We start from the raw sequence: 14,798 nt of genomic DNA on the forward strand, positions 1-14,798 counted from the left end.
ATAAACTTCCAAAATGAAACATCTGAATGAACCCAAAATAAGATAAACCCAAAAAATATCCACACCAAGATACATTATAATGAAACTTCTGAATACTAAACACAAAGAAAACATTTTGAAAGCCCTAGAGAGAGAGAGATGACACCTTACCTGTAGGGGAAAACCAATTCAAATGACAGTGAATTTCTCATTAAAAACCATGGAGGATAGAAGAAGTGGCACATTTTCCTAAGTGATGAGAGAAAAGGAATGTCAACTCAGTTCTTCTGGAATGAAAGGGAAATCAATATATTCTCATGTTAAGGGAAACAAAGAGAATTTGTCATCAGCAGATCTACTCTAAAAGAATAGCTAAAGGAAATTCTCTAAACAGAGGAAACAATAAAAAAAGAAAATCTGAATCATCAGGAGGGAGGAAAAAACACAGAAAGCAAAAATACTGGTCAGTACAGTAGAATTTCTTCCTCCTCTTGATTTTTCTAAACTGTGTCTGATGTTGTTTTATATGAAGAGGAAATATTTAAGATAATTATACTTTAAATGGGGGAGGTAAAGGGACTTCAAAAAAGGAGGTATGGATTCTATATTTCACTTGAACTGGTAAAACATCAACACCTAATAGGCCACGAATTACATTAAATGTAAATGAACTACATATTTCTATTGAAAGGCAGATAATGGCAGAGTAGATTAAAAAAACATGACCCAACTATCTGCCATTTATAAAAAATTCACTCTAAATATAATGATATAGGCAAGTTGAATACAAAATGTAGAAAAAGATGTATCATGCAACCATTAATCAAAGAAAAGCAGGATGCCTACATTAACATCAGAAAAAGTAGATTTCAAAACAAAGAAATTACCAGAGACAGTAAGACACGGTATCTAACGATAAGAGCCAATCTACCAAGAAAACATAGCAGTCTTCAAGGAGTATATATCAAAGCAAAGAACTGCAAGATATGTGAAGCAAAAACAGACAGAACTGAAAGGAGACATAAACAAATCAATTATAGCTGGAGACTTCAACATCTCTCTTTCAACAACTGATCAAAGGACTAGGCACAAAATAAGCAAGGATAAAGAACTTGATGAGACTGCCAATGAAAAGAATCTAGACTACATTTATAGAAAATTCCACTCAACAACAGCAGAATTCCTTCTAAATGATGATGGGATATAAACCAAGATAAACCACATCTTGAGCCATAAAGCAAATCTCAACAAATTTAAAAGAACTAAAATTGTACAATTTGTATTCTCTGATTACAATGGAAATAATTATAAAGTAATAACAGAAGGTAACGAAATTTTCCAAATACTTGCAAATTAAATGTCTAAATAATCTAAGGATCAAAGGGGAAGTCTCAAGGAAAATTTTTTAAAAATACATTGAACTGAGTGAAAATGAAGTTACAATGTATCAAAATATGCAGGACTCAGTTGACACAGTTCTCAGGGGAAATTTTATTTAGTAGTCTAATCTCACAACATAGAAAAAGAAGAGCAAAGCAAAGCAAAATCAAAATAAGCAGAAGGAAGAAAATAAATACAGGAAATGAATTGAAAAAAGAAAATGCAGTAGAGAAAATTCAATGAAAGAAAGAGCTAGTTGTTTGAAAAGATCAATGAAATTGATAAATCTCTAGCAAGACTGACAAAGGAAAAAAGAAGACACAAATTACGAATATCGGGAATGAACAGGGAATATCACCACAGACTCTGAAGACATCAAAAATATAATTAAATACTATGTTTGCAGCCAACTAAGCCCACTGTGCTCTTTTCCCCATGGGAGCACAGTGTGCAAATGGCTGCAAACAGCAGCGTTCTCAGTAGTGCATGCAGCCAGTTGCCTGTACAGGTTGCTCTAAGGGATCTTGGAGACAGCCCTTTCCAGTGGACATTCATGTCTGGCATGCTGTCCCCAGTCTAGGCTCCAGACAGTTATGCACAGTGCCTTTGGAAAGCCCCAGGGCACAGTGGCCAGGGTCCACATTGGCTAAGTCATAATGTCCATCCACATCAAGTTGCAGAACAAGGAGCATGTGATTGAGGCCCTGTCCAGGGCCAAGTTCAAGTTCCCTGGCCACCAGAAAATCCACATCTCCAAGTAGTGGGGATTTACTAAGTTTAATTAGGATAAATTTCAAAATATGGTGACAGAAAAGCAGCTCATCTCAGATGACTGTGGGGTCAAACACATCCCTAATCGTGGCCCCTGGACAAGAGGCAGGACCTCCACTCATGACAGCCTTGGCGCTGTTCCCACCTTACTCATGCCCACCAATAAATCCTACTTTCCTGTCCAAAAACAATAATAATAACTAAATACTATGAACAACTCTACACACAAATTTGACAACGTAGAGAAAATGGACTAATTTCTCAAAAAAACACAAACTATCACAACTCACTCAATATGAAATAGACAATTTGAATAACCCCAATTAAGGAAATTGCATTCATAATTTAAAGAACTCCCACAGAGCTTCCCTGGTGGTGCAGTGGTTAAGAATCTGCCTGCCAATGCACGGAACACAGGTCCGGGAATATCCCACATGCCACGGAGCAACTAAGCCCATGCACTACAACTACTGAGCCTGCACTCTAGAGCCCTCGCGCTACAACAACTGAGCCCATGTGCCACAACTACTGAAGCCTAGGGCCTGTGCTCCACAACAAGAGAAGCCACCACAATAAGAAGCCTATGCACTGCAACGAAGAGCTGCCCCTGCTCTCCAAAACTGGAGAAAGCCCGCACACAGCAATGATGACCCAACGCAGCCAATAAATTAAAAAATAATAAATAAATAAATTAATTAATTAATTAAAATAAAAATAAAATAAAGAACTCCCACAAAACAAATTTCCAGGGCCAAATGATTTCAATGCAGAATTACACCAAATGCTTAAAGAAGAATTAACATGAGTTCCACATGACCTTCTCCATTAACTAGAAGAAAAGAAGTCATGTCCCAATATATTTTATGAAATTGGTATTGCCCTAGTACCAAAACTGAACAAAACAGTACAGAAAAAGAAAACTAGAGATCAACATCCTTCATGAATTTAGACACAAAAAATCCTTAGCAAAATATCAGCAAACAGAATTCAGCAATATATAAAAAGAATTATATACCAAGATCAAGTGGAATTTATTCCATGGACCGAAAGTTGGCTCAATATATGAAAATCAAGGTCAACCACCATATTAATAGGCTAAAGAATCATATCAATCATTAAAAACCATTCAACACCCATTCATGATTTTTTTAAAACGCCAAGACAAATAGGAAGAAGAGGGAACTTCCTTCCCTTGATAGAGAGCATCTACAAAAAACCAACAGCTATCTTTATACTTTATGGAGAAAAACTAAATTCTTTCCCCCTTAGACTGGGAACAAGGCAAGATGTCTGCGTATCCCATTTTTAGTCAACACAGTGCTGAAAGTTCTAGCCAACGCAACACAGTAAGAAAAAAGATAAAAAGTATCAGAAAGGGAAGCTCGGAAAGGAACAAATAAAACAGTCATTATCTGCAGATATAATCGTCTACACAGAAAATCCCACAAACCCTATTTTAAAACCCCTCGGAACTAATAAGTGATTTCATCACGGTCACACGGTACAAGATAAACATAAAAAAAATTATTGATGTCTGTGAAGGCATCAAAATTAAATAGACATCAAAATTAAAAATACAATACCATTTACAATCACTCACAAATAATGAAATACTTAGGTCTAAATCAAACAAGCACATACAGAACTCATATCCTAAAAACTACAAGGCACTGATAGGAGAAATGAAAGAAGATCTAAATAAATGTAGAGACATATTGTGTTCATGGATTGGAAAACTCAACACAGTAAAGGTATCAATTCTCCTCAAAGCAATACACAGATTGTGTATAATAAAAATACACATATTTGGTCTTTGTCCCCAGATTGTGACACAGAGCTCCTAAAACCTTGGAATTTCCTGATAGGAAAGTCTTGTTATTCATAATGAGCGCCTTTGAAATATATCTGAGTCTATGCTAAGGAGGTGACTTAGGGTGGGGCCCTTAGATTGTTTCAGGCTGAGGGCTGGTTGTCAGAAGAACCAATCAAGAGATTAGAGGGTTAGAACATTCAGTCCCATCCCCCAACCTCAGGGGAGGAGAGAGGGATGGAAATTGAGTTTAATCACCAAAGGCCAGGGACTTCCCTGGTGGTCCAGTGGTTAAGGCTCCCCCTTCCAATACAGGGGGTGTGGGTTCAATACCTGGTCTGAGAGCTAAGATCCCACATACCTCATCGCCAAAAAACCAAAACATAAAACAGAAACAATATTGTAACAAATTCAATAAAGACTTTAAAAATGGTCCGCATCTAAAAAATCCTAAATCACCAATGGTCAATGATTTAAACAATCATGCCTGTGTGTATTAAAATCCCATATAACAGTCTTAAAGAACAAGGTTTGAGGAGCTTCTGAGTTGGTGATGAGCTGGGAGGGTGGTACACCAGAAAAGGCAGGGAAGCCCCTTCCCACATACCTTGCCCTATGTATCTCTTCCCCTTGGCTGTTCCTGAGTGGTATCACTTATAATGCAACTGTAATTGTAAGCATAGCTTTCCTGAGTGCTGTGAATCATTCTAACAAAGTATCAAACCTGAGGGGAAGAGGAGGCCATGGGGACTCTGAATGTGTGATCAGCTGGGCAGAAGTGTGGGTGGCCCGGACACTCCATTTGAGCTGGAATCTGAAGTTGGGAGGGGCGGCAGTCCTATGGGATTTAGCCCTTAACCTGTAGGGTCTGTGCTCACTCCAGGTAGTGTCAGTTGATGTCCCCTTCAGTAGAACCACTGAAGTGAGGTTTTTCTGTAACATGCAAGCAAATGTAACACAACCCCAAATGACGTGGTAACACTACAGTGTTACCAATATAATTACGTGTGATCAAAGTATAGAGAAACCTGAGGGAATTCTAATGGTGGGGGGGGAGGGCAGTGGTTTTCTCCAGGGGGAGGGAGCAAGGGGATGAGACTAGAGAGGGGGGCAGCGGGGGGTTTCGACAGTGGGGGGTTACTACTGATGTCTGATCTTTTATGCTGAGTGGTGAGTCCAGAGGTGAGTTTTATTCCTGTAGTTCTTTTGTGTATCCTAAGTATTTTATCACAAGATTTGCGTATATAAATAAAAGAGTAGCTAAGAAAAAAAAAAAAAAACATAATCATAAAAAGAGAAAGACAGGCCTTTCTATTTACTAGTTGGCCCACCTGAAAAGAATGACAGGATCACTCCCTGAACTTTCCTTCCACTTGTAGGTCCCAAAATCATAATGTTGTAGGAAAAGGAGTGGGGTGCACGAGGATGGTCATGTCCCAGGTCTTAGGCCAGTTTCTGGGACAGCAACCAAGTGTGGGTTCTTGGCTTTGCACAGGAAAGAATTCAAGAGTGAGCCGTAGAACAGTGCAGGTTTATTCAGGGAGATACACACTCCACAGACAGACTGCAGGCCATCTCAGAAGGCAAAGATGCCAGAGTACAGGGCTGTCCGTTTTTATAGGGCTGGGTAATTTCACAGGCTAATGAGTGGGAGGATTATTCCAATTATTTTGGGGAAGGGGTGGGATTTCCAGGAATGGGGCCACTGCCCACTTTTAGGCCTTTTACGGTCTGTCTCAGAATGTCGTGGCACCTGTGGGTGTGTCGCTTAGCAGATGTGTTACAATGAGCCCATAACGAGGCTCAAGGTCTAGTGGAAGTCGACTCATCCGCCATCTTGGACCTGTCTGGTTCTAAACAGTTTATGTCATGTCCTCAAGGGCTACGTCATTCTTTCAAAGGTTGTGCCCTGCCCCCTTCCTGTCTCCATAAGAGCACTTGGCTTGAGGAATTATCCAGCCCTGCAGTTCTCACCCTAGTCCAAGACTTCCTGTCTTCCCTGGATAAACATAGCTATCTCATTCCTACCCTCAGTGGCCAGGTTCTGACACAAGCTCTCCACCCCTCCTCAAGAATCAGACACACTGGATCCGTGGAGTGCGACAAGAGATGTGGCACAGAATGGCATGGGCCCACACGGGACAGGTTGCACCCCAAAAACTGAGTCCATAGGTCCCGGGTGGGGCCTGGGCTTCTGTATTTTGAAAATGCTTCCCAGCTGACTTTCTCCTTGTCCTCACAGCCAAAATGCTTTGGAGCTTTACATTCTACAATTTATATTATAAAATAGTTTTAAATTTCTAAATATAATATTATATCATAATATCCAATCAGACTTTTGAAAATGACATCATTCCCACTGGACCTTAGGGATTCTGCTGTGCACCTGGGGAGACATGCCCCTGGCCACCCAGCCCGGAAAGACTGATTGAATCATCTTCCTGCCTCCAGAATCCTGGAGTCCACGCTCCCTGCAGATTCAAGAGTAACAGGCCATAATTTGTTTGGGCAGGTCCAGTATCCTCAGAAATATACCTCTGTATTTCCAGACTAGTCTACTGACCCAGATAGAGCTGGAGGGGCTACTTCACTGGGACCCAGCCCAGGCAGCAGGGCATGGCAGCTTCGCACAGTAAGGAAGCCACTGGCATGACTCACTTTTAAGAGCTACCCCACGCTGCCTCGGGCCCCATTTCTAGGCTGATGCCTGAGGACACACAGCTAGAGTCAGGTGCAGGGCTGGGGGGCGGGTCACACGCATGCAAGGCATGGTGTCTGAACCTCACAGTGAGAACACATCCCAGCCCACATCTCTCCTTCAGTTGCAACCTGTTTTCTGCCCAGAAGGGGCCCCAGAATCACCTATCTGCCCCCGCATTTGATCAGTGGAGATGTGCAGTGTTAGAATGGTGAAGCATCACAACCCAGCTGTCCCTGCATGTTGAAACTGGGATGAGGACTTGCTCTTCAGACTCTCAAAGTGGTTATTTTTTTTAACCTAATACTTTACATTTCATGCTAAATCTAAGAGCTTCCTTCTTCCTTTGTCCCCCAACTTTCAAAGAACATTGTTTCTATCCCCAAATCTTCGAATCATGTGCCAGAATTGTAAAAAGGCTTACAGGCTGCTTTCACTTCCTGTGTGGAGGCAGCGTGCCTGAACTGCGGAGAGTGGAAAACGGGCCTCCAAAGACAGGCCACCATTGGGAATCCATGAATATTCATCACCTCGCTGTGCATTCACTAAGAAGTGCCGGGACAGAAAAGTGCTCTGAGCAAGTTTGAGTCTATGTTCTTATATTCTCCACGAAGACAGTGTGTTCTTACTTTAAAAAGATCATTTTCGAAAACCATAATGAGGTCGGTCTTCTATCAGTAGCTTTGAAAGCCCCACGGCTTACAATAGCAAAACAATCCCTTCTCCAAAATAAACAAGGCTTTCCTTTGTACGTCCAAGGAGAGGCAGGACCAGAGCTAAGGCACATTCTAAGACGTCCACTGGCCCTGAATGCTGTGGTAACTGGAGCACCCACCCCCAACCCCTGCCCCAAAAAAGCAGATTACAAAGAAAAGGGATCTGTCAGACAGTGTTTGCCTGATGGTTGAGTGCCAGCCTGAGACCCAAATCCTGAGTATGGGCCTCCTCCCCCCAGGGAGCTGGGGCCGAGCTGTAACCTCATGATGATCAGATCCTGCTGGGGCCTTGGCTGGCTCCCCAGAAGTGAGACAACACCTTTGAAATGATCGACTCGGAAAAATCCAGAAGACAACGACTCAATGACTGAGGACAAGGAGAAACATACAAGCATAAAATTCGCTGCCACAAACATCTATGCATTGCGATCATGAAATGCAGTGGTTTTTCTCCAAGCCTAAGTCTCTCAGACATGCTTAGCTTTTGGTGTAGAACTTCGTGTATATATGGGCTTCCCTGGTGGCAGAGTGGTTAAGAATCCGCCTGCCAATACAGAGAACACGGGTTTGAACCCTGGTCCAGGAAGATCTCACATGCTGCAGAGCAACTAAGCCCATGCGCCACAACTACTGAGCCTACATGCCACATCTACTGAAGCCCATGTGCCTAGAGCCTGTGCTCTGCAGCAAGAGAAGCCTGCAATAAGAAGCCCACGTGCCACAATGAAGAGGAGGCCCCGCTCTCTGCAACTAGAGAAAGCCTGTGCTCAGCAACAAAGACCCAACACAGCCAATAAATGAATAAATAATTTTTTTTAATGTGAAAAAAAAAACCTTCGTGTATATATGATCTCAGTCCAGACATAAAGTCAACATGTCTCCTGTCTCTCTTCTTCTCCCTCTCCCCTCTGCCCTGCTCCTTACCCCACCGCTACCACCCCCCAAGACTTACAGAAAATCCATTTTATCATTAAGTGAAAGAAGCACTAACAGTGGATGAAATGGACAAAAGGATGAGACGGAATGTTTCAGGATGGAGTGCAAGTTTCTCAACGAACTCTTTAAGACATAACTAACCTTTCTTCACTTTCAAACTGGGACCTCAGGCGGTGACCTGGCTGTGGCAACCAGGCCAGGCCTACTGGATCCTGCTGGCTGACAGGGGCCCAGACAGAGTGGCAGTGGCACAGCGACCACGAAGGGAGAGCGGCCCAGTTGCTCTAGGTGCTGGAGGGGCCAAGCTTCCAGGCCTCACAAAACTGGGAAAGACCTGGGCCCTCGCTCTGGTTAAGAATCTTTCACACAGTGCAACAGCCGCACTTCAGGTGAAGAAAATTAAGGCCCAGGAAGGAGAAAGCGCGGGGCTGGTAGGTACTCTCGGTATTCTTGCTCTCCAAAGACGGGCTACAGGATCCTCCTGCCAGGCTGCATTTTCAGCATTTTAGCTGGAGGCAGCAGGGCTGGAACAGGAACAAGACAGGGAACAAGTTACCTCTGGGTCAGGGGTTAGCAAATGCCCAGAGTGTGGGAGCTAGAGGAGTCTGGGCCTTTCCCAGGGTACCCGGGGGCTCCCTCACACCTGCCATCAAGCAGGAAGCATCTGGAAGCCAGGGTCCATCTGCTACAAGACCACCTGCACACACCCACTCAGATGCGGGCACAGAATGTCGTCTAAGAAACAAAGCCTCATTCTCTAGCCGTTGCAGCCAGGAGACTGCATTTGGCAAACCTAGGTTTAGCTGGAAAAAAGGAAAGGAATTATCTGGATGTTTACACTCAAGCAACCAAAAAAAAAAAAATTACGAAACCAAAACAAAACCACACCCACTTTAGTGTAGAGTGATGTGGGAAAAGCTGTGCAGGAACTGGACTTCATTTGTATACCTTCCTGAGAGGCACATGACAGGAAGCTATTCCTGGACTAAGTTGAGTCTGAATTCAACAAGTGAGGGTAAGGGGGTGTGGGGCGCGGGGAGGGGAGTGCTCAGGACAGGCCCTGCCTCATCGGAGGCGACAAGCGCGGGTTTTGCAAGCAGAACTACTAGGAAACGGCCCCTCAGAGCAAGGACGTCCGCGCTCGGGGATGGACACCCCCATCCCCTCCACCAAAGCACTATGAATAGTGGGGGGCGACCCACAGGCCTGCCCTCATATTTCAAGTTGCCATTTAGGACACATTTCAGTGAGAAAAGAAGAAACTCTTCCCCCAACACCTTTTGTTTAAGAAAAACAATGACCGCAAAATTTGAGTTTGGAAGAGAGAGGAAGCATGGGTCATAATGGCTGACAGTTTGGGAACATTTACCACATGACCCTGGCTCATTCATCCTTCCATGAATAACGAAGAGTCCCACTGGACCAGGGAGGAAACTGAGGTCCTGAGAGTTAGCCACCGCCCCCAGGGCTCCCCAGAGGCCAGCCAGGCAGGACAGGAAGCCCAGCCCGCTGGCCACTCAGCCCCTGAGCAGCAGCCCCTGTTAACATTTTCATTCCAATCCCTAGAAGCACACGGAGTGAACCAGCTTCTTCCAGGGTTTATAATAATTAACTTCCTGCTGAGATGCATCCCAACTCAGAGCCAAGTGCTTTGGGTTAAGATGAAACTGGTAACAACAGGCCAAAGTCAAGGCTCTTGGGGCCCCGATGACCTGGGAATCGGGTTAGTTTGCCCTGGGCAAGGAGCTGTTAAAACTGTGTCTTCAACGTGAAAAATCGGCTTTTGACTTTTTTTTTTTTTAAGTTGGGATCGTTATGAGACTATAAAATATGTTAATCTTGCTCTATTGGGCCTTAACATAGTCCAAAAACCCATCCTAACCTTTCTAGTAATGAAACCACTTTGGCATCACAGTGAAGTGAAAGATTGTTTTCTAGCAACCAAGCCCCAAGCACAAGGGCATGGGAGCTGCACCACTTGTTTCTGGAAAAGCCAGGAGGAAGAGAGAAGTGGGGGGAACACAGAGTGAAACCCGCGAGGCCTGGGTCTTTGATACCATCCGCAGATACTGAGCACCTGAAATAAGCATGGTGGTGGCAAAGTCGACAGCAAAGTGTCAGGTGGCAATAGTGTTACTTCACTATTACAAAGTGTGTAACTTTGGCAGTGGTGGGGGTCAGGGAAGCCCTCTCCAGGAGAACATCTGAGCTGAAAGCCAAACCACTAGAAAGAGCCAGTGTGCAGAGATCTTGGGGAAAAGATTCCAGCCAGAGGGAACACCCACAGCAAAAGCACTGTAAAGAAGATCTTGTGGCTGGAGTGGCAAGATCCGGGGGGGGAGTAACTGGAAAGGAGTCAAAGAGGCAGAGGGAGGCCCTTGGGTCCTTGCCAACCCTGATAAGGAAGGGAGGCCCCTAGAGGATGTCAGACAAGGGGACATCCCAGCCCGATTCATCGTCAAAGTCTCATTCTGGCCACTATGTGGGAAGCGGAGCGTCCGCGTGTATTCATTTCCAGGTGGAAGAACCCATTTAAACCAAGGTCCGGCCTCAGTCCTTCTACCTGGTGGAGTGCTCCCAGTTCACAGGCACCTAAAGATGCAACCTGTACATAACCAACTCTGACTGGCAACCCACTGGTCCTGCTCCTAGAATAACCTGGAAATTATTTCTAAAAATAAGATTGAAAAAATAATTATTTTTGAGAAATAACAGTGTTCTATTCATCACTTTAAAGAAGTAGATCAGAATAACTTTTGAAAAATTACTTATTGTTGAAATGGGCCCCACTTACTTCCAAAAAGCATTTGAGTCCATTGATACAAAGCCCGTATGCAACTAGACATCTTAAAGTTCGTTCTGGGAAAATGTTTACAATATGTTGTAATGTGGTGACAGCTTTCGTTTGGGAGAGAAACACCCAATTAGTTCTGAGGGTTGAGTCTAGGGGCAAGCACAGCCTTATCACCAGCTAGGTCCTTGCAGTGCCTTCGCTTTTATCTACTTCTGTATTTCTCATCCTCTAGCTTCTCCTGGGCCCTCTAGAGCTACCCTTTGCCTTATTCGTTGCTCACTGGCACCCCCATCAGAGACGGAACAGAAAGGATTGGTGAGCCCAGAAATGCCCCTGGTTCAGCAGTTTCAGTTCTGTGTGTGTTTGTCTTTGTGGGAGGGTGTTTGTGTGTATGGGGTGGGGGTGTGGGGTAGGGAGGATTCCAAGGTTAAAGTGATGTGTAAATTGTAATTATCCATTCCTCTACAGGGTAGAGTCTAGGCACACATTCACACCCTGTCTCTCTCTCCCCTCTGCTGTCTGGTGAGCAAACCACTTGAAACCACAACATATGAAAATCTTAAAACTAGACAAGGGGTCCAGTTTCCATTTTTAATCTCTTCCTTAACAGCACTCTTACTTCTGCTCGAATTCGGCTAGTGAGAATCCCATTCTTCACGCTTTTCACAAAGTAAAATGTAACACTGTCAGGCATCTCACAGGTAAATTCAAGACTTAAAAAAAAAAAAGTAGGAGAAGAAACACTGGAGAAACTTTGCGTTCTTCAGGTTGAGTAGATTTGAACAGACTTTTTTATGATTATCTGCCTAAACTGATTATCAGCTACAAAAGGTTTTTTTTTATTACAGCTTTTTTTTAAAAGTGGAAAAAGAAAAACACTCCATTTAAAAAATATCTTCTACCAAAAGTTGTTTCTATTACTTTTCCCATAATTTTCACCACATGCACTACGTGCAAGACTATTTATGGCCAGCCTTCCCAAGTAGCAAAATGTAACAGAGTTGCAGCAGATGATGAAAAATGGGGATCTGGCAAAAACGCTGAGGAATTTTTGAGGCTTTGGTGGGAGATTGGGGGTAAAGAACAGAATTGTTTCGATTCTTTGCTTGGTTTAGGTTTCCGATGTTTGCTTCAAATTGCTACCTTGCCCCAAATTATAAACTGCGTGTGTAATTTAATGTGTAACAAGAGGCTGCACTGCTTAACAATTTCTTACTTGAGCAACTGAACTTTCCAGTGAAACCTCACAGGAAAAAAATCTGAAGTACATTGCTTAACTATAAACTGAACTTTCCAGGTACTCTTAGAAAACATCTTTGACTATAATAGGTGAAAGCAAACCCTTTCGGCTAAGGAAAAATGCCTGAGATGTGTTTATTCAGTATAAAGCCTGGTTACGTTTCTTCCAGCTTCCTTCGGCAATGCATCAGCGATTAAACTTCTAACCCGTTAATCACTTACCCTCCAAACGAGCAGCTGATGCAGAATGTGACCTGCCTTCCCTTGCCTCCACTTCCCATCCAGTATTTTCTACTGGAATGTCTGGCAGAGTTGAGTTAAACTTAGACGCTGACCAAGCACGTTAGCTTCTGTTCAGCGGTAAACAGGGGTGCAAAGGATGCTTCCCCTTTTTCCGGGGCCCCCACGCTCACAGGGTGTCCCTGCTAATGTTGCCCACGAGGACCCGGGGCGAGCAGCCGGACGACAGTCCCCGCCGGTCGCACTCCGGCCTTGGTGGATCGCAGCACCGGGACTGCGACCCCAACTCCCGGTCCCCCGGGGGGCGATGGAGTCTGCGGCTCCCAGAACTCCCGCCAGAGCCAGGGTCCAACCACGCAGCCATGACCGGGGGAAAGTTTTCGGCGCATTCCCCTCCGCCGAAAACTTCAGGACTTGCAGCGCGCCCGGCCGAGCTCGGTTTCTCTCTTGGAGGTTACGGGGAGCCCTCGGTGCCCGCTCCTACCCGGCTGCACCGGGACGCGCGCCCACGACCCAGCCTGGGTGCCGCGACGGTGGCTGGGTGGGAGCCCCCGCGCCTCAGCACCCGGCACCGCTGGGGCGCCGGGAGGTGTCTGCAAACTTGCCCGCAGCTGGGTGCGCCCGGGTCGGCGCGCTCCCTCCCCGGAGCTCCCGGAGGCGAGCCCCCGGCCCCTCGCACTCACCTCCCCTCCACAGCGCGGGGAGGAAGAGCCACGGCAGGAGCGGCAGCGCGGCCCCCCCCATCCCAGGGCCGCGGATCTGGAAATTCACTCCGGACCGACGGACAGATGGACGTCCCGAACCTGCCGCGTCGCCCGCTAAGCGCGCCCGCGAAGCAGCCCAGTGCCGGCCTTCCCGGGAGCCAGCGCCGAAGTGGCGGAGCCCAGGCGCGGCGGGAGGCGCCGGGACCTGGAGGGGGCGGGCCGGGGGCCGAGTGCGCGCGGGCTGAGCCAGTCGGCGAGGGGAGGGGGCGGGAAGGCGACAGGGAGGCGAGGGCCGCGAAGGGGGAGGCAGGGGACAGGGCTGGACCGGAGGGGTGGAGCGGCGGGCCGCGGGTCGAGGCTGGGCTGACCGCCATGGGGGGCGGAGGCTAAAAGAGTGGGGAGGGAGGTGGGGACCATAAAGGGGAGGGGCGGCCGGAGGTGGGGAGGAGAAAGAGGCCGTGGCTTCTGGGCTGTCCCGACGTCCCACACGTGCAGGTGGGAGGGACAGAGGGAGGAGATTGGGCTGGGGAGGAGCAGACGGCGCCCCAGGCGGCCGCCAGACCTAAGGCGAGGCGCCTGCGGCTTGGGGGCTGCGGTGGTCCCGCAATCTCGGGGCCCAAGCAGCAGTTGGTCCCAGGGGCCCAGGCCACTGTGGCGGCGCTCCGTGCCGAGCGCCACATCCATCCACTCCCGGCCGAGCGTCCCCTGGGTACCGGGCCGAAGGTGTGAGACCAGCTTTGGCGTCGAGGAGCCCATCGCCTTCTGGGGAAGATCTCTTCGCTGTGTCCTCGTGTCGAGGCCAAGAGAGGTGATGCTCACGGAGGGAGATGAACGTCAAGGAAAAAGTGCAGAGCGTGAGTGGAAAGAGGCAGCCCGCAGCGATAAAGGGAGGAGGGGCCAAGAGGTCAGCTGCAGAGAAAGTTAACCGTGAAAGAAATGTCAGCCACTTTTAATAACAATCTCAACAATAACATTTACACACACACACACTTTCTTTAAGGAAACATTTTTAGAATTTATGTATTTTAATGTGATCCTTTGACAACATGAGCCATTCCTCTGGTCAAAACTGGACAGTGGTTCCCGCTTTCTTTCTGCATAAGAGCCAGAGTCCTGCCTTGTGGCCTGCATGGTCCTACACGACCTGGTCCCTTTTCTTCTCTGACCTCATCTCCTCATCCCACTTCCATTTATGCTGCTTTGTGGTCCAGCAGTCCCTGACCCATAGGCTGGTCACTTGGGCTAGATTTGGCTGCAAGGAGGCAACCAGCCCAAATGGATTTAAATTGGTTATCACACTGACAGCAAAAGCAAAATCAGCACGATGTCATCTCCTGGCGTCCCTAGTCCCATAGGATGACACCAAGCCCAAGGGGCCAGATGAACAGACATGAGCGATGGGTGGCTTTGGCAGCGGCTGCTGTGTCTTGGGGACAGGGGGAGGCATGGAGGGAAGGGGTGGAAACTCCTGTGCTCAACTGAAAGTCTGGAGAAGGAAGACAAACAGGCCTTGAGAGAGGGATATGAAACT

General features: G+C 46.5%; 1 protein-coding gene and 1 non-coding gene across 2 annotated transcripts in view; one reads left to right on the forward strand and one right to left on the reverse strand.

Annotated features, from left to right (window-relative positions):
- MERTK (MER proto-oncogene, tyrosine kinase) overlaps positions 1-13,431 on the reverse strand; it is a 117,359-nt gene extending 103,928 nt beyond the window's left edge. The window contains exon 1 of the mRNA XM_057743039.1: positions 13,247-13,431. Within this exon, the coding sequence (XP_057599022.1) occupies positions 13,247-13,307 (61 nt within the window). The 5' untranslated portion in view covers positions 13,308-13,431. The remainder of the gene's footprint in view (positions 1-13,246) is intronic.
- LOC130857908 (small nucleolar RNA SNORA70) lies at positions 1,760-1,895 on the forward strand. Its single transcript, XR_009054905.1, has one exon. It is a non-coding gene; the product is annotated as a small nucleolar RNA SNORA70 (small nucleolar RNA).
- Positions 13,432-14,798: the final 1,367 nt, after the last annotated feature.

Source organism: Hippopotamus amphibius, chromosome 7 (assembly GCF_030028045.1).
Source record: "Hippopotamus amphibius kiboko isolate mHipAmp2 chromosome 7, mHipAmp2.hap2, whole genome shotgun sequence".
Taxonomy (NCBI): Eukaryota; Metazoa; Chordata; class Mammalia; order Artiodactyla; family Hippopotamidae; genus Hippopotamus; species Hippopotamus amphibius.